General features: G+C 41.4%; 1 protein-coding gene across 2 annotated transcripts; it reads right to left on the reverse strand.

The window, feature by feature from the left end:
• MAPK14 (mitogen-activated protein kinase 14) lies at window positions 1-26,628 on the reverse strand. Of its 2 annotated transcripts, none has more exons than XM_074893518.1 (12): window positions 25,982-26,628; window positions 18,746-18,875; window positions 15,186-15,244; window positions 14,702-14,813; window positions 14,137-14,166; window positions 13,624-13,671; window positions 13,056-13,170; window positions 11,946-12,017; window positions 4,003-4,082; window positions 3,379-3,457; window positions 2,897-3,070; window positions 1-2,429 (listed from the first exon to the last, which is right to left on the reverse strand). In XM_074893518.1, exons 1-12 carry the CDS (start codon window positions 26,095-26,097, stop codon window positions 2,362-2,364), a joined length of 1,083 nt encoding a protein of 360 aa, XP_074749619.1. In that variant the 5' UTR covers window positions 26,098-26,628; the 3' UTR covers window positions 1-2,361. The 2 variants fall into 2 exon arrangements, with proteins under 2 accessions (XP_074749619.1, XP_074749620.1); XM_074893519.1 differs by lacking the exon at window positions 4,003-4,082 and adding an exon at window positions 6,199-6,278 and having other exon boundaries at window positions 25,982-26,279.

Here is a 26,628-nt window from a genome sequence, read left to right on the forward strand (position 1 = left end):
TAAATCTGAAAAATAGGTTTTATTTTTAACCAGTGGTATTGTGACATCTTATCTGGCATAACCAATTACAGCAAAATTCATGGATAGAAACAAAATAGCCGATCTCTTCTCCGAAGCGCGTCCTCGGGCTCAGCCTGCGGGCAGCTGAGCAGCCCCACGCCGGGGGCGGGCAGGGAGCACGGGGCCACGCGGGCTCCCGTCCCTACAGACTCCGAATGAAACATTCCCACTCACGCACAGACACACACACCCACGCACACACGACGTCTATATTTTTAAAAATCTTTAGCAATATTTCCGCATGAAATCACACTGTAGCATCTACACATAAAATGGCTGATAAAAATAATCTTGCTGTAGGTTTACATAGTATATCTACATTTTCATCTGAATACCTGGACTGCTGGTCCAGCAGAAAAGGGAGGTTTTCTTTCTTGAATTTGTTGGGCTGAGGAGAGTTTTATCCCAGAGCATGAAATAGCTGCTCTCTTCATCTCACCCCAGACCTTTGTTAAGTGTTTGACCTGAAGAGATCACTGGAAAGTAGCCTAGGAAGAATCAATGGCTTTGTCATCCGTGTCCCATCCCTTTGTGCTGCCTCTTCAAACACAGGGTAAAAACACTACAAACGGTTCCTCTCCATCCCGTAGGTAACAAGAACACAAAATACTGCAAAAGCCTTTCTCCTCACATACACAGGTACGTTGTCCACACAGGATGCCTGCAACAAATAAACGTCTAAAGACTTCTCCTCCACAAATCCTACAACCGGGCTCCTGAGCTCCCCAGGCACAGCTCTAGCACACAAACATGCTGAGAAACCTCCCTCCTGCCAGTCTCGAACTCTGGGTATTTCACTCACGCAGAGTCCTGTAAAATACAAAATATTTGAACCGTGTTTGCGTTCAAACATACTCCCTTTTCATGTTTCCTCAGGCAGAGATCAACCTGCTAAAAAACAGCCAAGCAGCTCTTATCTGAGAGGGTAAAAAAACCTCTACTAAATGTTAGTTTTATATATATATAAATATTTATATTTATAGATATAGACAGTGAAAGGGAGATTGTGGTTTTATGCATGCTTATTTCTTTGCTTTGGATTCCAATACTTCTAAAAAAAATCTTTTCAGGAAATAACTTAAGTTCTGGCACAAGATGCCATAGTTGTTTCTTTAAAGAACATTTTTTACATTTGATCTCACAAGAAACCCTCCGTCCCGAGCTCTCCTTCTCCGAAACCAGAAGATCAGAACACAAAGAAAAAGGTGCACGTTTCTATGCCGTATATTTTATCCTGTCCTCGTCAAAGCCTCCAGAAGGGCAGGTATTTCACAAGGAGCTGCAGCACAAGAGGAAGGATGCTGTGATTTCACGGCACTGGCTGAGGTACTCGGTAAAAACAGTTCACTGACGATTTAACTGCCCCAGTGCCATCCCCAGAAAAGTAACGACACAAATCAAGCAGCTCTACATGCACATACAGCTACGACATGCAAAAACACCCCACCTTTTAAGGAACAACATACACAAACGTGTGGCTAGCAAGAATCTTCTCCAGCCTCTGTCTCCTGGGAGCTAACGCTGGGAAGCCTCAGAACGAGAGGAGGGGAAAAGGGAGAAGTACAGGAATACCCAATGCAGGGGTAGAGGCTGTTGCCTCAGAAAGTTATTTCCTGATTACATCGAGTTCATGCCTGGCTATCCGGGAGCCTTCACCCCTGAAAAAACAGTGGGTCGGAGATTTCCACTCCAGACTTCCTTTCCCCTCTCTCCCCATTCATTTAAGGCACAAACATATTTACAATTTCAAACGAAACCTTTTCACGTTCCAAGAATCAGACATTAGAAGGCCTGGATGTTCCGCTGTACCAGGAAGATCTGGACGTAAATGAGCCATCTGGCATTGAACAAGGACATCCCTCAACCCCACCTTCAGTCTTGAAGAGAACAGAGGACTCTCTAAGCCTATAAACCAACTTCCATTCTTCTGAGGTTACTTAATTGTAGAAGAATTGATAAACGGCAATGATTGTAACCCAACTGTAAAGGTCAGCTTCCCCACCTTGCCCCAGCAGTGCGAACTGGTTGAGCACTGCTACTCTGGAAGGACTGGAGAGAGTCAGAACAGGTCCTCCGAGCTTGCCCCAGGCTGTACACAGAATACAAGAGAGCATGCAGCATGTTTACATAGACTCAGCTTTCTTCCCCCCGCCCGCCCCCCCCTCCCCAATTCAACACACACAAAACCCCTCCACCAAGGAGAATATTGTTGTGACGAGGCACTTGAACGATAATCGGAGAGTCCCTATGAAAAGGCCTTCCCCTCACAGTGAAGTGGGACAAACAGAAGAGAGCAGCTTCTCAGGACTCCATCTCCTCTTGGTCAAGCGGCGGCGGCACAAAGCTGATTACTTCATCATAAGTCAGGCCTGGTGGAAAAGCAGGACAGAAACTCAATAGGCAGTACTAAAAACATCCCTCACGCAAGAAAACCCGCAACAGTCTTAAAGGTTCTAACGCTATTTTAAGTGAAAAACATGGTTTAATTAAGAAGAAAAAGAAAAGAATGGTTACACCATTCTCACAGACTAACACACACAATAGAAGATACTTCCTGAGTGTTGAGGAGGTGTAAGTTTGGAAACATAAAGGCACGAGCAACTACGTCGCCTGCATGTTTGTACACTCATAGTAAGAATTAGTTCCCAGGGACGATGCTGATATGCGCACAGCACGTTACGGGTTCACTCAGCATAAGGACCTCGGAGGGAACAGGGCGCCCACGTTTTTCTCAGTTTCTTTTGTGCCTCCAAGTCCCGTGGCTCAGCTGCACAGCAGCTGTGGAAGGGACCGCGAGGGAAGCAGCTTGGTGCTCTCTCCCATCCCCAAAACTCACTTTTCCATTCTTCAATCTCAAGTTCTCTGCTTTCAAAAGACTGGTCGTAGGGATCTGCCACTGGTTCATCGTCTGGGTCGTGATACTGAGCAAAGTAGGCGTGAGCCAGCGCTTCTGCCGCAGTGATTCGCTTGTCTGTATCCAGTACCAACATCTTCTCTAGCAAGTCCACAGCTGCAATCGCATCAAAATAGAAAAGGGTTTTACACAGTGAGTGTGTGACACTGTACTCTGAAACGTAAGCTCATAAAAGCCCAACATATACGAGGAATCTGTAGTTTCTCAGGACCCACCCCTCACCCACAATTCCTCTCCTCTTACACCCTCAGCCTACACATACTTTGTAAACTTTGAAAACGGTGCGTAGCTCTGTTCTGAACTACTTCTGCAGTCAAAACAAAACCGGGGGAAGCTCCTGGGTGTCCCAGGACACACTAGCTTCAGCTTCAGGAAGAGCACAGCATTTAAAAAGCAAGCCTTACCTAGCGGATTGGCACCAATAAACACATTTTCAAAGTTCATTTTCGGCATGTAAGACAAAGACTGAATGTAGTTTCTTGCCTGTGGAAATAAATGCTCTGTTGAAGTACAACACAAGCCAGCCACCAAAACAAAGTACATTTCAGTCACCCTGAAGCACCAGTTATTACGGTTTGTCTCCTTGCTTTGCTTTCTCTTTACTTATTCTGATACTTATTAAGCCCATCAGCATTATCCCTTCCCAGCTAGAGGCCACTCAAGACAGTGGAGGAAGAGCTGACATTACTGGGGGTTCATGCAAGACTGCAGAGCAGAGAGGTGCCTGGGCGTGCCGCGCGGTGGCTGCTGGTGAAGCCGCACAACGCGGCTCACAGTGCAAAACCAACTCACATCCAGGCTCTCCCAAGTCTCAAAAAAAAATAAAAAAAAATAATTAAAAAAAAAAAAATCAGTGTTTCGGTACACACTGTCCAAATCTCAAGTCTTTATTTAGTACAAAAACGTTGCTGAAGAGCAGGTCGTTAGTTGCCCACCCCATGCCACATGCGAGTGTATCACTTTGAGAAGCAGCAAACACTGCAGTGAAGACCTGCCCTGCGAACCCCCCTCATCTGCTCAGGGCTCACCTCGTGGCTGGGCATCCTGTTAATGAGATATGCAGGGGGTGTTCCCGTCAGACGCATGATCTGCTGAAGCTGGTTAATATCTTAAGTGCCTAGTCAAGGGCTTTGTTAAAAACAGTGCAAAAACCATTTTAAACAGAAAAAAACAGCTGCATACAAAGCATCTCTTCTGCAAACCACAAGGCAAAAGCCATACAGGCAGGGTCCGCTAATTTTTTCCAATACTTGTGAAAAGTTTAGCAATTGCACTAGTGAACACTTAAAACGATGGAGAGTTACTGATCAGTTGGTAACAGCGTCAGTACAGAAAGTATTTCTGTCTGCCACGAGTAGCACCACACTACAACACGGTTGCGTTCATGTTTCCCAACAGTTTTAAGCCACAAAAGTAGACATTTCCTTTGGCTGAAGCTACTCCTCAAAAATTTTCCTAGGCTGCTGCAGCTACATGCAGCCTCAGAAAAATGAACAAAAATTAAAACAGAAACAAAAATTGTATCCCCTGCACTGGTTACCAGCTTTTTTTCTTGCCGCATAGAAAGTACTTAAGTTCCTTGTGGTGCAAAGTGAAATCGGCTCACAACTGACACCTCCTTCTAAACAGCTTTGAATGCACTTTGAGATGTGGGCGAGGTGACAGAAGGCAATAAATGCAAAATTAGCAAAACATTAGCATTGCATAAGACAGAGTTAGCTGATGCCAGTGAACAGACAGAGAAAGTAAGAGCAAGTGAAGTAATGCAGCAGAAAACCAGAATTCGTTACAGTGACACACTAAAGACCCTCAACCACTTAATAGTTTTGCTATCCCCATACAGTGGGAAAAAAATTAGTAAAACCAGTACTTTACTGCATTTTTTTTTTAGACTCTTGATCTGGACCTGGCTAAGAGCAATTATTGTTTTCTCTGTGCAATGTTAAAAAAAAAAAACCTCGCTCCAACCTTATGTATGCAAACTAATCTTTTGCTTAACCTAGTCACCCTTTAAGCTTCTCTCTCTCGCTAATCCCTGTACTTCAAATACCAGACTACCCTTAAGGTCAGCTCACCGGGCACCCAAAGCAACCTGTGGTATCCAGTTCTAACCTTTCCAAGGGCAGAACATCCCAGGGTTTTTTAAACTGGTGTTGTCTTCAGCAAGCTGACCCACTGATCCCAACTTGCACCGCAAGTCTACTTTCATCAAGTGTAATTCAAGGCTAACCTCACATTTTGCATTTTTCGTCACTGTTACATGAAAAAGAACACAAGCTGCAGTACAAAATAATCTTGTCATCGCTCTCCACCGCCCTGATCCTCGATGACGTATCAGAAACAGCAGAGTGACTTGCTCAAGTATGCTGCTAGTTACCTCTACGCAAGCTCACTGCCCACTATGCATGAACTGGTTAACCCGTCCTGTTACAGCATCTCTTGCTCTAACTTTTCCACGCTTCACCTTCAGAAACAGGTAAAACTAAATGCCATTTAATAACTGTCTTTGCAGAAGTTCTCAATTCAAGATTAGAACAAAACAGAAATGGCATTATGGTTGAAAATGGAGATCACCCTTTAAAACAGACTGCAGAAAGCTTTGTGGACTAGGTTGACAGAAGGGCCCCATACAGCAATACCCTTTAAACACACACCACAATGAGTTATATTCTCAGCGGACTATATACTGTGTGCCCTGGAAACAGCTGCCACAGAAAAGCACCTAAAAGGCAGTTTGGATTTTATGCTACGAGAACAAAGATGGTGGCAGTAGTATTTCAGAAATTAATCGTGCTACAGAAGGGACTGGGTGTGTTTAGAGGATAACACACTTGCTCCTGTTAAGAAAGATCCCTGGGTAGGCAATCTGGAGAAATAATAATTGAGATGAGCCTCAAACTCTTAGCTGTGAAAAATACTTCCCCAGCAGCATCTGATCATACAATGTATCACGAAGTATAAACCCACAAACTGAAAGAAAAGTCACGAAGCAGTAAAATGAGAATATGGAAGGAAGAAATCATACCACAGGCAGAGGTAAGAGGAATAAAGATCAGATACACATAGCATGAGAACTCAAAGCCATCCAAGAGCGAAGAATGACAAAGGAAGAAAAAATAAAAGAAAATAAATCCCAACACATACTACAGATAGACTACAGGAGGGCAACACACAAACTTGGGACTTCCGAAAGGGCAGATATTACAATCAAAGTGTAAACTCACAGACTCTGAGGAGATTTTCTTCAAAAGCTCAGGCCCTGGGGTTCCAACGAGTCTCAAAATGAGCTTCAACTGATCAATATCTAATGATGGACCATAAAGGAAAATGCTGGGACAAATCAAAATGAAAAAGCGCAACATATCAGCCTATTAATGTTGAAAGTTAACACCTGCCAAGGCCTCCACTGAAAAGCTATTTTAAGCAAACTGTATTCATTCCTCTCATTTACAATTGAATACCCCCGTATAACACAGCTCTGTCTGCATCAGATCGAACAACTTGTCTACAAATACACCACATGCATTGAATCAGTCACCGCACCCTTAACTACTGCAGCAGAAGTCAGAGCTCTGGCCCCACGGGCGGAGGATCAGTTTACATGCTCACTTCACCCTCTCAGGCCCCGCACCAGAGTAGAAGCAGTCAGGAGGATTAGGTTGTGTTAGTGACGGATGAAGTAAAGCAGAAGGCTGAAAAGTGTAGGCTCCAATATTAAAAAAAGTCAAGGCCTTTTGTGAACACCTTCCAAGGCAATTCAGCCACTCCTAAAACTTAAAATTTAAGAAAATGACTGGCCCCTGCTCACAACCTACAGCATCCCTCCACCTGAACACGGGGTGCACCTTTCCCAGGCCCGGAGCAGCGGGGGTGCTGCAGCTGGCAGCGGGTACTCGCCCCCCAGCTCCCCGGGACCAGCAGGGCAGGACCCCCCGGAGCAGCAGAGAGAAACAGAACGTGGGCTCAGGGTTAAAAATCTCTACGTGGAAAGCTCTCGAGATGTAACACTGCAGATGCAAAGGATGCTTTATCCACAACAGAGCTTCCACCAGGCCACGTACCAACCCGAGCTGTCCTCTTTAACACGGCAGAAAAATTAAATATTTGGCTTAAGTGACAAAACATACACTTGAGGGAAAAAATCCACTAAACCTACAGTCTTATGTCTAAAACTCAAGACAGTCAGGAGACACAAGGCGTCTTTTTAAAACCATTAAAAGAATAATCTCCCTTCTGAATTATCCTCCACGCTGCCCTTCAAAACCTACTCGTCATTTCAGACTGTGTTTGTAATGTTTATATTTGCCCTTAAAATTATATCAAACTAGTTACACATTTTCCTTTCAATAAAAGTAGTCTACTTACTAGACAATTTCTGGGATCACTGCCCTCCTGATGTTTTAAGATACAATTACAATTCCTTGTTAGAATATCTTTTAATTAGAGTACTACAAAAACTTAAAAAACTGCCTCCAGTTTTTTTAAAAAAGCCTCAGAGTTCCTGTAATACTGGCAGACTGTGTATGAAGGAAATCACCAATACTTTGCTAAAACTGTTAACTTTTGATGCAAACTTTAGACAAAGTTTTACATGTGAAATGAATTAAAAGTCCTGGAAATAGTACTTTGTCAGAACAGCTGAACTAATTTCTCACTTCTCAAGTTGCTTGGCCAACTCCCACCCACTTAAACACTGCAAACCTAAAAGTAAATCCAATGCATCTAGTTGGATTTAGTTTAGCTGCTGAATTGCCAGCTCTTAATTGTTAATGCTTAAAATGAAATCAGTATATCCACTGGTGTAGGAGAATTAGCAGAGGGTGCTATACTAACCACAATTAGCTCATTTAAATTGGCTCTTCTTCAGTGCTATTTAAAACAGCCCTTACATCTTCCACTCATTCTTGTGCAAGAAACAGTTGGGCAAATTTCAGACTGCTAACATGCCTCAGAAGTCACATGCCATACCTCAGCTGGAATAGTTAAATTCTTTTAAAGGCATTTAAAATCATGTGCACCAGGTGTGCCAACAATATTGCTGCCCAGTTTGCTGTCAGCTCTTTTCCCAGGGAAAACTGCTATTGGATGATACTCGTGTAATACACTTCAGTGACTTCTCAGATACACAAGAGAAAACACAGAATGTGTAACTGGCCCTGCCACAGGCACGCCAAAACCCAACCCCTGCTTCTAGTTTTAGGCCTGCCATCTATAACCCGCTGAACTGCAGCATTCATTTAACTACAGGGCCTACCACGTCCCAGAGAAATGAGCCATAAGCAGTTAAAGACAGGAAAAAGACTTAGTAAATACAAAGCAAAAAAAAAAAAAAAAAAAAACAACACATGTGCATGGAGAAGGAAAGCGCAGCATGCAAACCCCAAATGCCATCACCAAGGTACCCCCAACGACTCATGAGTCTCGGTGGTTCTAAAGTTCAGAAAGCAACCTGCCATCACCATCAGCAGCCGGCATCGCAAGATTGTAAGAGCTCATCCAGGCAAAGCAAAGTTCAGAAGTTGTTTTAGCTGCCACCACAAGCAAGAACAAGATGTATCAGAAGAATATGTAATCTCAGACTGGTTAGTTACCATGGAAGTCTCACACTACTGAATAAAAATAGTAATAAAAATACTCTTCAGAGTTTAAAGGGAATACAGTCAACTTAAAACATATAGAAAATTGGCTAAACTAGTACAAAACAGTCAAGCTATTCCTATTTGTACTTTATATAATTTTATGCAAATCAAATTGTCAAACTTAAAAGTCAACTTTTCTACTTATTTGTATGAATCATTCACATTACAAAAGCTGTAAAAAAAAAATTAGGAATATACATGTTTAAAAGAAACTGATCTTGACATAAGACAGATACGATAATAACAAAAGGAAAACCTCTAGCTATGCCTCACATTAAAAGCCTGAAGGACTCTGATTTTCATTACCTCAATTTTTTTCATCCCTGACTAGTCTTTCCACAGTCCTGCTCCCCTTCTCCACCTCCTGGCAGAGATTTTACCAATATCAGAAATCCATCTTTCACTCAAATATTTCCACACATAGATTACAATAGGAACAATTCAATTCGCTTACACTCAGTTTTAAATTAGGAATACTGTAACAATCCTGCAGAGCTAAGCCCCTATTAATCTCAGCAGTTTTTTTCTAAGAGTATCTCCAATTCTTGCTTTAAGTCAATGACAGCCAGATTAGGTCCTTCAGAACTTAAAACTAAATTCAGCATTAGTTTATCAGTGGCATCATCATCATAGACAGCATTGAAGATCATCAACTCAGAACACCACTTTATTACTTACCAGATTAAATTAACTGTACAGCTTGCCTGTACTGAAGCCCCTTACAAGTAATATCTGTGACTCTGGGCCGTATAAAGAAATATCTGATAGACTGTAAATAACATCACACCATTTCTGTTAAACCTTGGTGAAAGGAACCAATATTTCAAATAAGAGAACCACCTGAGCAGGAGGATGATATTCCTGAGATGTCATTACCTATTCTGCCACTATCTATTTAATTTTGGAAATGTGAAGCTATGCAGTTGAGAAAATTAACATCCTGAGGCCAAAAAGCAAGAATGTCAAATTTTCAGTTGTCAAACAGAAGCAGTTTCCAGCTTCCAGTACACACAGAGTACATAGTCACATTGCCTCCAACTGCAAAGGGAATTCCTTAGAACTGCAGTGGATTTGGACATAATCTATCCTTGGCTACTAGAAGCATGGTCAATGTATCTTGAATTAAGCACATTAATTGCAAAGTCAGTAAATCAGCAATTGCATTGTGACACTGCGGGAGGAACACGGGCCTCAGCAAATCTGTGGGTACAAAGAAATTAAGAGCCCAGAAGTACCCAAGAGGATCTACACCTGGAAAATTCCTAAAACTTTCTCTCATGCATATATAAAGATCTCAAAGAGCCTTCTGAGACAGGGAGAAGCTAGAACCCATCATTATCTTACTTCTGCTTGCTGTCTTTAGACGTCAGCAAAACCAGAGTGAAAGCAGACAGCTTGGTGCCCTTCGAGATCCTTGGTCACGTGTTATGTGCACAAACAAGATCCACAACCACAGACCCCGCTCCCCTTAGAGTTCTAACCTCATGATCAAACAGCATATATGTTAAAGTGGGGAACCACACACACAAACTGTAACAACTACAGTACTACAAAGTTTTATCTACAATGGGAAAGGATTTGACCTTATGTTTCTTAAAATCTAACCAACTGGGAAGAGAAAACGTGTTTAATTCAAAAGCATTACTACCATTTGCAAAAGAAATTGAGCATTTAAGGTAAAGAGTCACAAGCATCTGCTGGGAGATGTATATTAATAAAATACCTTAATATGACAAACAATTTAGATCCTAAAAACAAACTTTATTTTGCATTGCAGCTATTATTGGTTATAATTCACAGCTAAGAACACAGTTGGAGAAAAAACTTCTCGGGCTTGGAAGAGAACTGTTTTGTTCAATTCATAAAGGACACATCGTGAAGCATTTCTTATGTATTGCAAATCCTGTGAGCAAATATTTTATTTTCAAGCACCAAGATTTTTAAAATCTAAAGTGTCACTGTTACTAGGGTCAAATATCGGCAACAGGTTAAAGACTTTTGCTTTGAATCAACAATTCTTGAAAAAAAACAAAAAAAATCTGCCCAAACCAAATTATATGTGCTCAATGAATGGAGAGAAATATGGCAACTTTTTTCTAGCTTCTAAACCGCTTTTGTGTTAGTTCTGCTTCTGTCTCTGACAACAGAAGAATACAGCAGAGATGACTAAACAGTAGAGTACAGCAAGTTCAACAAATTCAGAGAGAGATTATGAGATGGAGTTAGGCAGAAAAAGAGGAAAAGAAGAGTAAAGTTAAAGCACATTGAAAAGGGAAATGAAACTCTGTCAAAACTGGAATGAAAAAGCTTTCCCTTCTGCCAAAGAGTTTTGGAATCTAGATGCTTTCCAGAAGGAACATAGTACACAGAAGGCCAGCACTTCCAACAGTAGTTTTCTTTTCATCAAATGCTAACAAATTTGAATTAATAGCTATAAATACTAATAAATTAATAGAAGTTATTAAAATAAACAAACTAGTGATGAAAGAATAAACTTTGGTAAAAGGTGGGCAATGTAATTTTCTCTGGCAAATAAAGTCCAATTTCTAGGCAATGAAAAATCTTGCCAGTAGTAAATTACTCCTATGTGTTGCATGGGTGAACACGCAAAAGCTGTAAGTATAACAATTTGCATCAAGTCTCAGTTCTAATTTCCTGGGGAAAAAGATAGTGCTCTCTCATAAATTTGCCAAAGTGTCCTACCCAGGCCACTTTGGTGCAGGGGAAAAAAAAAAAAATCAGTTTGAAAAGAAGTTATTCAGGCTTGATTTTTGACATCAATACAAGCATACAGTGGAAGAAGGCTCACAATCTGTTTACACTCAAGCATGGAAGCGGAACCTAAACATTTCAGAGCAATTTGGAACGAGATCCTTGGCACTGAAGAATCTGCAAACCTGCTGCTTTCACAGCATACCCCCAGGATACAGAACAGAGGCCAGAAGGATGCTTCACATTTGCTAGAAACCTGCAGCGTGAGAGGATTCTTAGCAGACAGCCTACTCCATGCAGTTATTTCTACAAACTCAAAGAGCAATGAATTTAAATAAACTTAAAGGAAAGTAACTCCCAGAAACAAACAACACGTGAGTAATTCTAGCGATGCCAACAGACAATAAAGAGGAATAGATTTGCCATCTTGCACACTGTGATTGTTTCATGTGCAGCAAAACCAAGAACTCACCTCATTGTACTGTGAGTAAAAGAAGCCATTAACTTAAAAACAAACAAAAAACCCCACAACCAAACCCAGAACTCCTTTTCTTGTGAAGTATGTCAAAGTAAGGATCTCTAACTTCCATTTCAAAAAATATATTACTTTTAAAGGATACGGTCTGTACCAGGAAACAACGTTCTTCCAGTCAACAGTTCAGCCATAATGCATCCCACTGACCAAATATCAACTGAACAAAATAAAATAAAAAACAACGTAATGCAGAAAAATACAGTCTCAGTAGAATCACCCTATCCAACAAAAGTACAAACAACTTAATCCTTAAGCAGTCTTACAGCGTTGAAACAATCTGAGAGACATTGCAAGCTAACTGATACTCTTCAGGAACTACGTCATCTAAGACTTGTCCGAGTAACAGAATACTAGATCAGACAAATTTCCTTTCCAGAACATAACGTGCATTGAACTCCAAAGAGCTGGGGAGGAATCTACGCAATCGAAGAGGAAGAAACCTATTCAAAACAACTCTGAGGAATTAATTTGCATATGGCCTTCACATAAATTCTACCCAAACAACCACCAACTATTACACTACAGATACAAGACAAGTCTATATACATGTAAGAGGAAAAGAGAAAAGAAGAAAAAGTAGTGAAGTATGAAATCAGAGTAGCACATTATCTTCTTTGACCCACATGTTCTCCTGCACAACTATTCTCAGCATTTGCTTTTCCGCTCTGTGCCTGATCTGGAAGTACTGTAGGGAAGCACGGTGTGTTGCTGAGAAGATACTGGAAACTGTGAGGAAGATGTAACTGTGAAGAATTGGCTAAGAAGAGAGGAAAGGAAGGGAGATTTATATACTTTTTAGCATTTCTTCACACCATAACTCCAGATATTTTTCAGCATATTCCCAGCAGCTTCCTGGAAACACACCTTCTCCTCATCCAGATACATTCCATTCACTTACTTTAAAAATCACCGTGCTAGGAAAAGGGATAAGTGCTGACAATACTTCACTGATTGCAATTTCAGATTTAAGTTTAAAGAAGTCTTGTGAATCCCATCACGATTCTTAACTCACATCTGGTTGACTGCGGCTCAAATACTAATTCTATACCTGTCTTCTTTTAATCACCCTTACTGAAGCGTAATCACCCCGACTGCCAACTTATGTGATCAAATGGAAAGGAGCACGTACAAAGAACAACTCCTTCTTCCCCACAACTCAGGAACTGAAAAGCTTTGTGTTAGTGAAATGCATCACCTGTCTGGTTGTAATGCATCCAGTTCAGCATGATCTCAGGAGCCCTGTACCACCGGGTAGCCACATACCCGGTCATCTCATCGTCCGTGTGTCGGGCCAAGCCAAAATCCAGGATCTACAGAACAGAACAGACATCCACCAACTACTGCAGTGGAACAATGCAAACTAGTTAGAGCAAATAACTAGGCAGTTATTGGAATGGGTGGAGGAGAGGTGGTGCAACTGCGAAAGCAGATTATGAAACTAAATTTCACAACCTGTTAAAAGACACTAGGCCTAGAACAGCGTTAAGACTCAATCAGAATTACGTCTGGATATCTTGTCTCTAAAACAACTGAACTCAAACGAAAGCTGTTAACTCTTCCCCTTCGTGATGATCCATTAAAAACACAGGAACAGATACAGAAAAAACGTCCTTACAACCCTTTACAGCTGGGAAGGACATTATTACTTTGGACCACAAAATTATTTCCATAAGGAATTATCTTGTCCCTTCAATTCCAAGGGACATCCATAAGGCGTTCACTCAAATCGCAGTCAAAGCAATCAGACCTTGGGCTTACATTACCTTCAGCTCGCAGTCTTCATTTACAGCTAGGTTACTAGGTTTTAAATCCTAAAAAATTAAACATCAGCATTAACAGTGCTATATATGTTGTTTCACAAGTCTAAAGCAGATAAAAAAATGTAAACGCAGAAGAAAATAGATTCTAACTGGCTGTAAACACCAACTCTCCATACTCAGAAAAATTATTTAATCCCAGAGTCAGCTATCTCTTCTGTGGTCCTCAGAGGTGTCACATGTAAGTAAAAATGCATAAAGGCTTATTGCAACACCAGTGCTGTAGACATATATTTAACAAATAGAGAGCCTCTTTCACACAGATACAAGCCAAAGGCAGGAACAGAAACTAAGGATCTCGACAACCACTTCCCATGTTTAACTTTTTGACTGCCTAATCAAAATAATTCTCAGAAAATTTCTTCTTGTTTCTATAGGTGCTACATTGCAAGATTCTGTACTACATTTTTTTAAAGACATTGGTTCAGTACAGGAAGCAATCTTAGGATAAATACTCACCCTGTGTATTATGTCAGCTGAATGGATGTACTGTAAAGCAAGATGGACTGTTATAAAATTTGTCAAGTAGCCTCCTCCTCATTTCTTCACTAGACAATACTGCCCTACCCCATCCCACACAATTCAAATGCTACAGCTTGTCTGCAGAAGGAACCGAGTGTGTGTCTGTGTGTTCCAAGCTGGCAGGTGTTTCACTCTGTCTCTCCTCAGGAACACCCAGGAGCACCGCCACCGCGAGTGGAACAACACAGGCAAGTAGAACTGAAGAAGTGGAAGATTCCTGGCCGGAGCAGATTAGAGGACAGCACCGTTCATCATTTTCCATACTCTGCCCATAGGAATGTATAAAAATATCTTCTTAAATGATACCTAACTTTACTAATACAGAGCTCCAAAGAGGTATGAAGTGAAAGAACAATACTAATAGGTTATCCTACGGTACGTTAGTGGGGCTTCTGTAACTTCCCTATGTCCTCATACGAATCTCTGAGGATATGACATTCATCAACAAGTTCCACCTCCCATGGATGAGCTACCAACATTCAGGTAGGACGGGTGCAAGTACCTTCAGTCCCCGAAGAATCTGGTATATGAGGAACTGCACATGGTCATCGGTGAGTTTCTGGCATTTCACAATGTTGTTCAGATCTGCTCCCATGAGGTGTGTCACCAAGTACCTACGAACAAAAGGAAACACATCGGCTGTGAAGCAATCCCTTCCACAGCATTAGGATAAAAATGCCCTATGAAGCTCCAGTAGCAGGGCTGACTGTCCAAAGCGTGTTGCTGAATGAAACCTAGTCCACAACATTTTAAATAACATAACAGATTACTACACTGGTTCCTACAGCACCGGTCAATAAAACACAAGTGAACAAGTTTGATGGGTCCAATAGTTTAGGGTGTCCTAGTATCTTTTGTGTTGGAATTCAGAATTGTTTGAGAATGATGGCAGACAAATTAAGGTGGCAAATATTTCTATAATAATCTGGGAGATGCAAGGAAGATACCAAAGATGTTCTGTTGCAGTCTTCAGAGAAGTTACCTACACATCATTGAATTCTTCTAGTGACTTGGCAGGGGTGAACACATCCAACAAGCCAATCACCTAGAAAGAAAACAGTAAAGTGAAAAAGCTGTGAAATACCTTCGTAGTATAATATGATACAGTTACTAAGATCCTTTGTGGAATAGAAACCACTCATTCCAGTAGATGTTTCATTTCCAACTACATGAATGATTCAGATGTAGACAAATTAGTATTCATACAAGATCAGAAACAAACGTTCAATACTTGTGTAAAAAAAAAAATTAAGGTTAAAAATACACAGCTGTCTTTTCCCACCAGCCAACCACTTAAAGCATCAAACAGGAGCCATGACGAAAGGCAGGTGTAAACCCTGGTTTAGAATACCTTATTTCAAAAACCAACTAAAGTTTGTTCAGGAAATAAACGGATGAGAAAAACAAACAAAAAAAACCAACCACAGACAAAACTGCTTCCTGCTCGATTCTCAGTTATACTGTTGACTACAAACTAAAATCAGAATTGGGAGACTATATTTGTTTCACTTGTACTGAGTAATGGCTAGAAAAATTCAAGGATCTGTAAGGCAAGCTATGAATAATAATGACTACACTAGAAAATAAGTCAGCAAAACAGTGCAGTGCAATGAGGACCCAATTTTCACACACAGCTGACGGCTTCACACTGTCACTTGTATTTTCTGCCCAAAGTGCAGCTACTCCACCTTTCATTTTACAGCTAAACTGTTCTCTCAGTAGAGAGTAAAAGGACATGCATGTGTTACTTTGTGGAAAAGAACTATACCTTATTATCCCATAATTACCTTCTAGGTCATCTACAGCATTATAAAAAAATTAAATCCATCTGTTCAATAAAGTTTATTCCATTTTTCACTGAAACATGCTTTCAACCTTCATCTTCCTTCCCTTAACAGCAAATAATATTTTATGAAAACATGAGATAAACAGACAGGTTCTCTTCATCCACCTTCAGAAAACTCCTCTTCCCTTTTCAAGTCAGTATGTCACTTGTCTCGGGTACAGAAGCATCACACACATTTCAGCAACTTCAGTAATGGTTCAAGCGTGCGTACGAAACCAAGAGTTGGATTCCCGTGTTCCCTTCGGCACCATCCTTTTTATCCCATTGTTTACCCTTGTCAAGGATGTCAGAATCAGTCGAGTCACTTTTAAGCAGAGAATTAAAGAAAATCTTTGGGGAACCTTGACTATGGTTTTGGAAAAGAGAGCAAGTGGGTAGGAAATAAAAGCCTCTGTCTAATCTATATTATACATTATAGATTAGATTTTATTGAGGAAATTGAAGAGAAAAAACACTTCCCTGCCTCTCTCGATTTACATCACAGCAATTCCATTTCTAGACAGGCATCTTCAAACTGTAACATTCACATCCATCCTGTACAATAGTTCTCGTGCTTACAGTTTCTTTCTCCAGTGGATTCTTTCGTACCAGTTTTTACAGAAAAAAAAAAATCAACATTATCCACCCAGTTTAGCATGGAAAGACAAAAGCTGACTTTGCTATCTAGACTTCAGATTTTCCTTCATTTATCACTTCTGTCTCGGTACACTGTAAAGCACAGCATCAAACTACCCTTATCTTTCATCGAGCTTCACAAACACTTAAATACAGTTATTCTGCAGCGCGTCACTGACTCACTTCTAAGTGTGAACACCAGTAGATGCAGAATCCAACTCCTAACCTTTTGCTTTCCCCTCCCAGCATTTTAGGATGTCACAGAACTTATTAATTTCTTCATATGACAACAAACCCATTTGCTCTCCCATCTGCTCAGTGTTATGCTTTATGCAAGCTAACAAGGCCTCCTGGAACTTGAAAATATAACGCAGACACACTCATGCTCTGCAGGTCCATTTATTTGCTCAAGGGCATCATGAGCCAGATTAGATACAGGATGTAGAAAACCATCCTATGCTCAAGCCCCTAAAACCACCATACCTTCTAGATTTGCTGGTGTCTTCTATGCCACATAAAACCCAGTGCTTTAATTCCGAACTGAGATCTGAATAACCCAGATGCTAGCACTAATAAGCCTGCCTGAACCAGCTCTGAACATTTCTGCATCTGCAGGATTTTTAAACCACAACCTAGATAAACTTCCCACAGATAGATAACGGTATGATGAACTGATAATAAATATTTCTATATATAAACAACTTAACATCCTTTTATCCCTTACTCTTAAAGCTACATACGCTCTTTCCAGTATAATCCAGAAATATTAATGAATGCCAGACACAGAACTGTTGTAGCACCAGTCGCAATCTAACCTTCATTGTTTAACCCTACTAGACAAAATGGATCGATATGCTGATTTTATTTTTCTTTTTGAACAGATATTCAAAGCTTCCCTGTTTGGAGAACATCTCAGCTATGAGAAAAGGTCAGAAAAAACTCCAGGGGATGGACATTGAGCAGGATCAAATTCAACCTCTACTGTTGAGACAGCAGTATCGTACAGAGGCGCTGAGGAAGAACTATAGACAATAGCACATACATGCATCAAAAGTTCCAATTAAGTTGGCCACACTAAAAATGTCAAGAAGATTTAGGGGATACCAGCTGCTGACTGTGGTGGTCAGAAGCCACAATACACAACCACCACTGCCACAACAGAAGAAGTTCTGCACAGACCATCCATGGAGAACCTCCAACAAAATAAGGCTTGTTTGGCTTTTTGTGCTAAGCAAGGGTCCTGGGTTTGCTCAGCTCATTTCCAGAACACTACTTCTCTTCTGCTAAGTTGGAGTTTGCTTGGACAGAAGAAATCAAGAGCCTGCCCTTCCTCTTGACCTTCTGACAGCTCTACAGGTTACAAGGCTTTTTGCTCCACTTCATGTAATATTTGCTCCAAACAGCATGCAAAATAAGTTATATTGGTGTGTTAATGCCACAAACACACAGAACTGGTCAACCAACCATTTTCTATACCAAATGGAGGTTACAGCAAAAAAATAGTTCAACATCACATTTGTCACATCCTATTCTGATTCCCTGTTGATGATTTAAGTGGATGGCTTGTATGAAAAGCCATCTGATTTCCACCCCCTCACCACCCCCTTTTTTCCCCTCCCTATTTTACCTACAGGAATCTAGCGAACATCTACTCTACGCCCTTCTGACACAGGCCAGCCAAAACAATCAAACATGAAAAACCCTCCAGAAGACACTGAACACAAACTTTGAGAGTTTCTTTTTTAAAATAAATTCTTAACAAAAGGTACAGCTTACTACAGCAAGCGAGCAGGAGGATGTAAGTGACACCACCTGTGTCCTAAATCCTTAAACCAATATGAACCTGCTAAGCAGTAATTTCCAGATTACTCTAGGAAATATTAAGATTTTTTAATACAGAGTTGGCTATGTGGGGTTTTTTTATTTGTCTGCTTTTCTACAAATATAATCCCTTGTACTACTGCAAGCTTTTATTTAGTATCAGAAAAGAGCATATGCAACAAGATCCTTAAATGCAATCATGAGGGACCCTCCAGGCATAGTCCAACTTCAGACCAACTTTTGATACCATCTCCTTCAACTTACGTTTTCATGTTTCATGTGCTTAAGTAGCCGCAGCTCTCGGTAAGTCCTTTTGGCATGGATGATAGACTGAAATGGTCGGGACAGCTTCTTTACGGCCACACGCAACCCAGTTTTTGTGTCAAACGCAGAACTACAATAAAAAGCAATCATATTATCAAAATTAATTATTTACCAACACCTTCAAATCCACACTTAGCAACTCCAGATAGCTGCTACCTGGACACCGAGTCACAGTCAACGTCATTTCTCCATTTCTGCAATGAAAATAACTTCTAGGTATCCTGGTCCACAACCTGCACCCCCACCCAAAATCCCCACACAGGTACACAACTGTTGGTTTCTACAGAAAATGTTTAAAAGATGAGTCTTGTTCACACAGTAAAGAGAAATTTTGGAGAAACAAAGAAATACGTATGATTCTTCTGTCTAAAAAAAATTGCGCTCTTAAACACAAATATGGCAATAAAAGTCTGGAGAGAGGTAGAGTACTCGTAAATATTATCTGTATTCCTAAACATATTTTCATATATCACACTTCATTACAAAACACTGTGCTCAAGATACTATCTTTTATGGTTTCAGTCGCTACAAAAATCCAAGGCCTATGCCCAATAAAATCAACTATGAAGGTTCTTAATCACAACTGAAGCCAAAATCAAACCTCTTTGGTAAATCACATCTAATCCTGTTATACAAAAAATGCATGTGAATAAGTGATATTTAGCTGTTCATTACTTAAACGTGTCCCTTTAACAGAAACTTATACATAAAACCTGTACATATAAATGATGTTTCTTCTTAGAACCCATGAAGACTAACTCCATCCTATTTGGTAACTTCATATATATATATATAGTTGATATTTTGTACTCTAAAATCGTCTTTTGAAGTAAGCCCTATCAAAGCCTATTTATAATATTAAGCAGCAAAACCTGACACTTTTGAAACAACCAAAAGTTTAACACATGAAGAACTATTTTAAATTTCTGATACACTGCATAAAATCTTCTGGAGCTTAGGGTTTATATGTGAGGAACTAAAGAAATATAGGTATTTAGCTGTGAACTGAATTACTCCTCTTCCTTCTCTTCTTTGATGTTCTTATCTAAAACAGCTCTGGTTTGTCAAAAAGGAAGGAGGAGGAGAAAGAGAGGATGTGAAATCAAGGTTACACTTGATTCAAGATAACAAACAAGGGGGAAAGATGGAATGGAGAAAGTCAGAGGCCAGTATTTTTTAATTTTCCTGCTGCACTTTGAATCAGGGCTCCTGATTCCATTTAAAAGTGAGTATGCACTAGCTCTTGACAAACATCAAGTGAAAAGGAAGACTATACATTTATAAATGTAAAGTGTGAAGTAGCTTAACAAAGTTCATAAAAGTAGTCCTAGACTCATCCCCCACCCCTGCCAAAGAAGCTCTCCAAAATAAATGTAGTTGTCATTTATTTTTAAAACAACTAACTGGAATTAACTTGCAAAAAAAAGACTCCTTATCTCAAAGTTGCTCAGTTTTCAAGGAAAATGCTATATGAGGTTTATGAGAAATAGAAAACAAAATACAAGCTTGTTTCTACAGTCAGTGATCCTCATCCAGGTCCTGCAAGAGGATGGAAAGACCCACTGTGCCCCATGGAAGAGGAGTATCTCCTTTTCTACAAAGGGGCCCCTGCAAAAACACCGTGGACAGAGCTCTCTGGAAAAGATACAAAACCGCAGCTGGACAGAAGATCACTGGAGCAAACTGCCACAGTTGAAATCCTCAAGCTATACCACACTGCCTCAAAGCATGCCTGTTATCAACCACTTCCACACATGAGTTGCCCTTTACACCTCACTCAGCCTGGGCAGACAAGCCATGAAGCATTCATTTTTAATCTTGATTTCAAATTACCAAGTTTTCACACACCACTGGAGTATCAATATTTAAGCTGCAACGCTTCATGGAACATAGAATTCAATTTTTTTTAAGGTTCGTGTACACCATTTTGCGATATACAAACATACGTAATTCAGACTGTAATTATATGACAATATTTTAATGATACTCAAGGTGTTTTCTAGGACTTAGAGCAAAAGTAAGATTAGTCATCATAATTCAACACCTGCTGTTGTGAATTAATCATGAATCTTTACCGGCTTTCAAATATTTTGGGTACAAAAGGCAGCATATACCAGTATCGCTTTCATCCTGAGAAGAAGGGGATCCCCTGCATATTAATCATCTTCACAGCTACCCAGCCAGGCTTCTCTCTTGATTTCCACGAGATTCTCTTTAGAGATTTCAGAGCCACCATAAGCTATTTCAGAGTCCAAAGGAAATTCAATTTCACCATCTTTTTAATTACATTTCTGGGGTTGTATCAAGTTACCTTTCTGCTGCAGGAGATGTACAACCTCCAAGGAGAACTGCAATCAGCAGCACTGAGAAACCGTTTAACCAGCACAATGGTGCACAAGCCCAGGAAAGAAAATTTTCTATTACTGCACATTTGCAATCAAGTTACTTTTGAAGTCAGAAGACTTCTAAGTTCGGTCATATCTGAGGCCTAAAGACTATTTCCCTACCGATAAAGGCATGCTGAGTAATTTCTGCCAATAGATAACTGCCTAATGGTTTTCAGAGCACAGCACAGAGAGCACAGACCAGCTGTCATGCTGGAGCACGTTTTAAAGAACACTAAGCTGGCTTGCATCACAGACTTAAAACAGCTGCATTACACTGATCATATTTCATCTAAAAAAGCCTAACTAGGAAAAAATTGCATGATCCACACTTTTAAATCCCTTTTAAAACAAGATCAGCACAAATTCAGAATTTCTCACAGCTTCCACGTTTTTTAACCTCTTACATAGTATCATGCTATGGCACATGAACTGCAGCCACCTCGCCCTAAGTGAGCTAAAACTACAATCCTGAGTTAATCTGAACTGAATCCAGAACGTAAGAGCTAGAATAAAACAACTGTTTTAGGGAACCTATCCACCAATTCAACTCATATCTTCTTAGAAGTAAGATTTGAAGTAGTCTGAGGAACTGAAGTACATACAAAATTACTCAGGAGTGCAATTTATTTAAAAACTATATCATCAGAACGCTAATTTTTGTGCAAAGACTATTCTGCTAAATAGTATGCTGCTCATCGCTAGCGCCTATGCAAATATCCAAGCTAGCTGCATCTCTTTGGTGGTACCTCTGGAGTTAATTTATGCATCCCTAGTTATAGACAGAAAAAACACAGTTCTTAGTACCCGAGAGTTTATCATTAACACCCGTCACTTCTGAGTTCAGTCTGTACATGTGTTTCACTTACCCTCCCAACACACTATAAGAAGTTGTAAATCTTACTTCTCTGCTATGTTGGATTCTGCTTCTAAGAAAGCTGCAATAAAAATCTCCCTACAGGACAGATGTGCTCACACTAATTTCATTTCTTAATACACAAAGTTCCCATGAACTTCAAACTACTCGCCTTTGCTTTCAGAGCTCTGCTCATGGCTTTTCTGTGTGTGCCCACCTCCTACTCGATGCCCCTTCCTCACACGTGTTCTGCTAATCCTACCTGTACGGCTGCTTCATCCCACTCAGCTTTATAGTTCTCTTCATATCACTCCTCGTGTATCTACCACACCTTATGGGGAACAGGCACCTGTCCCTCCAAGTGCACACATACTTTGGAGGCACTTGCACGCTTTGATAAGGGATTAGTAAGCCTGAAGACACACATTGGTAACAAAAAAATCCACGGAGGAATTGTAACTACAAAGGTGATATTTAGAGTTGTTACTTCATTTCCTCTGGAGCCTAATGTTTTAAAATTTCTTAAATCCATAGTGTTTCTCTGTTAGTTTAAAAAAGAGGAGAATTATCTCAGTATCTTCATAATACTCAGGAAATTCAGTCAGTCATTGGTGATACAACTCTGGGTCGAAATGGGAAGAAATCAAAGGTTCTGGAAGAGCTATATAACCTGACCATCCACAAAAAAAAAAAAGAAAAAAATTCTTATGCAATATTCCGAGGAAGAGTAAGTCTTGGCTGTTCAATTCCTTTCCAAATTAAATAAGGCAATGCAGATAGCCTGCAAAGCAGTTAAACCAAAGCCCTTCTTTTACAAAGTATTAATACAGCACACACAGAACTGCTGCAAAAAATACAATAATAAACTCCCAAGAGTATACAGAGTCAGCCTTCACAGCATTTTAGAAAATGATGGCAAAGATCGTCTAAACACCTCTTTGCTTAGCTTAGAGCTGGCTGAACTAATGCTGTTTGCTGAAATTTCCCTTCAGCACACACAAGAAATGAAGCAATCCTCCAGCTAAACTGTGAGTCACCGATCGATCCCATCTCCATTCAGCAACTTCCCACTGCAAGATGCTGCATTATCCAGGCCCCTCTCCTCCTCACATGAAGTATTACGGACTGATACTTCAGGAACCCACACGTGTTTTAGTGTGGACCTGGTTACAAAATCCTTGTCATGCAAAAGACTGTGTTGTGTGAACATACAAAAGAGTTGCAAGGATAAATGGAATAGCATTTCACACAGCAGATGTCACAGCAATTGTTACATGACTCGGTAATGAACAATCCGAGGGTACGGATCGATGTTTCTCAAAGTTCTGGAACTGAATCCTTACTTGTATCTTCCAGTTTTTGAAAAACGGATCCTGAAAAAGACCCGAGTTGGCCATTTGAACGTCATTCACCCAACACTGCACACAACACTTCAGAAAACACTGGACTACTTGCTCTAACTTTAAGCACGTGCCTCGGGTGCCTTAAGCTGCCTGCAGAAAAAGCCTCTCTCTCTCCATCCGCTGACTACAACATAAAGTCAGGTTCTTGCATTAGGGTGTTCCGAGTCATACTCACATTAGACGTTTAAAGCAGCCTACAGCAGACAGCTCCATAGCCTAAATGATTCATCTGCTGGCTGCTTTATTAATTTTCCCCCCAATTTCCAGAAATTGCTCATTTTTAAATGCCTCATGTTGACAACTAAATAAAAGAGTATTTTATTACATTCTAATAAAATATTGCAGTAGACACACACAGAAGTATATTTAACCATTCAGTTTAAGGGTGGTTACAGCCCCACAATTTACTATCCCAACACAGACGTACACCAAATTCAAAGTCTCTAAAGAAACCTGGTAACTTTTTACTGAGGAGAAAAAAATCTCTAAAGGGACAGAGCGGAACAAGTCATTGCAGGAACATTCTGAGTACTATGCATCACCATTTGCAGCTTAATAAAATTACATGTATGTGCAAGGGGATTTGTTTGTTGTTTTGTTTTTAAAAAAATTCTGACATACTTTCCACACCACTAGTGTTTCTGAACTGTATCTTTTCTGAAACATACTTTTAGAAGAACATACAGAAAACTATTAACATGGACTGCACTAAGACTCATGTGCCACATGTCTGAAATTGCTTCCAATACAAAATTGTTTCATCTGGTCTGAACACAGTTGCACAATCTTCGAAAGTTTTGACACAGCAAAACAGGAAATTCATGATGCAAACTCTTTAGTTATCGGTTGTGAAAACAAACTTTGGAAGCATTACATGCACAATGGAGAGTGTGGGGAGGAGGAAAACAGAAGAGGAATGGGCTAGATGGTGTAGAGTCAACCTTAAAAATACAATGGACAAGGCACCGAGCAAATTCATTTCCTATTACATTTGGGGAGTTATGTAACTCTGTGGCACTTGCAGGGGTATTTATCAGCTACAGCAGCAAGGCCAGAACTATACCCGTCTATTTTAAAAAAACTCAGCAAGCACACTGGTTAATCTCACTGCTAGAATTGACCAGCCCTTGCCTTTTATTAAATATAAGCATTTGCATACTTAAGGCGCAGCAGTTTTAAGAAATGCATGCTAGTTAAGCTGAACTTACCAACAATTTTGTAACAGTAGGTTAAGAACAGCTGAAAACTTTATTTCTTTAAAACTGCAGCACATGCAAAACATCTTTTCTTTATGAGTGCAGCATGCATCCTTCCTTATGATATAACATGATATTCATGGTATAAATTTGCATATTGTGTTAATGAAAAAATATGCATGCCTGCTCAAATACAGCAGCAGAGCAGATGTGTAATCATTATGCACCCATATTTGAAAATTCTGCTCACACTTTGACAGAGCCAAAGAACAGAAATCAAAACCCAGAATGTTCATGTGGAAGACATTTCCTAATAAAAAGGACACAGTAATCTGTGAACGCTTTTATGCGGCTTTACTATATGGCTGCTAAAGTCTAGACATCAAACCGATTCAAATACAACCTTGTCTTTAAGATTAACCAATGCATGCAACCCAGTTAATTTATGTTTAATGATCCACCATCCTTCAGCAGAGAAACTACAAATTAAGGAAGTACTGTATTTTGCACGTGTAACCTGTCATACGTTTTGTTCCTATTAAGCATTAAAAACTAAACTCTTATCTTCAAGCTCTCTGTATTTCTGCAGGTCTCATACCAAGGCTTTACTCTCCCAGGCAGCGCATACTGCAGTAATTCTGACATTCTACAGCAATAAAACAAGCTTTCCTGTGTTGATCTAGTATTGCCAAGAAAATACCGACACTTGCAAACCCACTGTTACAAGTCAGGGATGCAAAAACAGCCCTCACAGCCTTCCCTCTGCCCTCCCTGCCTATCAACAATTCCAGCTAAAAATATAATTGCTTCAAATATCTATCTCTTAAATCTCTCTCTCTCAAATATAAGCTATCCTTCAGGTCCAGAAAGAAGCCGGGGCAAGAGCTGCCAGGCCCTCAGCTCTGCAAAGCCAGCTACGGGGGACTTGCCAGCCTCCATCCCTCTCCACCCCCCACCTACTAACTGCAAGAAGGCACAGTGAAATATGTCTATATGAGCTCATTCGGGGGGGTGGGGGGGGTTGGGACATGATTATCTTCCCTTGCAAAAATGTTTTAGTGCCACCTGCCATGTGGTGCAATCCCCGACGCATTCCAAAGACAAGACTGCGGCTTCCCGGCGGTACCGCTCTTCAACCGGGAGGAGGAAAAAGTGTTTATTGCAGGAGACCGGTGAAAAGCTGCGGGAGAGGAACCCCCGGAGGACAAGCAAGCCCCGCTCTCCTCTCCCCCCGGGCCCGACAAGCCGGGGCAGGTTTCCAGGCGCAAAGCCCGGGCAGGGGCCATGGTGGAGGGACAACCCCCCCCCCCCGGTCCCGGTCCCCTCCCCGCACTCACCAGACGGAGCCGTAGGCCCCGGAGCCGACCGGGGAGAGGTTCTGGTAGCGCTCGGGCACCTCCCACACGGTCTTGTTCAGCTCCTGCCGGTAAAACTTGGGCCGCTCCTGAGACATCTCGGCCCCGGAGCCCGCCCCGCCCGGCCCGGCGGGAGGGGGAGGCTCTACCCGCGGCTGCTGCTGCTGCAGCAGCACCACCACCTCCTCCTCCTCCAGCAGCGGCTGCTTCTTCCTTCCTCCTCTTCTCTCCTCTCCCCTCCCCGCCTCGCTTCTCCCGCGGGCGGGGGCGGCCCTGCAACAGCAACGCCCTCCCCACCGCCGTCCCCTCACGCCGCCGACCGTTGGCCGCCGCCGCCCCGCCCCGCGCGGCCGATTGCGCTCCCCCCGCCCCGCCTTCACCTCAGCTCAGGGGGCGGGCGCGGTGGGCGCCGGGGCCCCTGTCACTGCCTTTCCCCCCCCACCTTCCCTCCCGCGGATCGCGGGATAAACCCCCGTGAGAGGTGAGGGGAGGTGAAGCGAGGCGCGGCGGGGACGGTCCCACCGGCGGCGGAGGGGCTGGCGGGCGGGGCGGCCGTGTGGGGACACACTCCCGGCGCAGGTAGGACGGCGCCACAGCCGCTGCCCCCGCCCCGCTCCGAGCGGCACAGC

Source organism: Strix uralensis, chromosome 24 (genome assembly GCF_047716275.1).
Source record: "Strix uralensis isolate ZFMK-TIS-50842 chromosome 24, bStrUra1, whole genome shotgun sequence".
NCBI lineage: Eukaryota > Metazoa > Chordata > Aves > Strigiformes > Strigidae > Strix > Strix uralensis.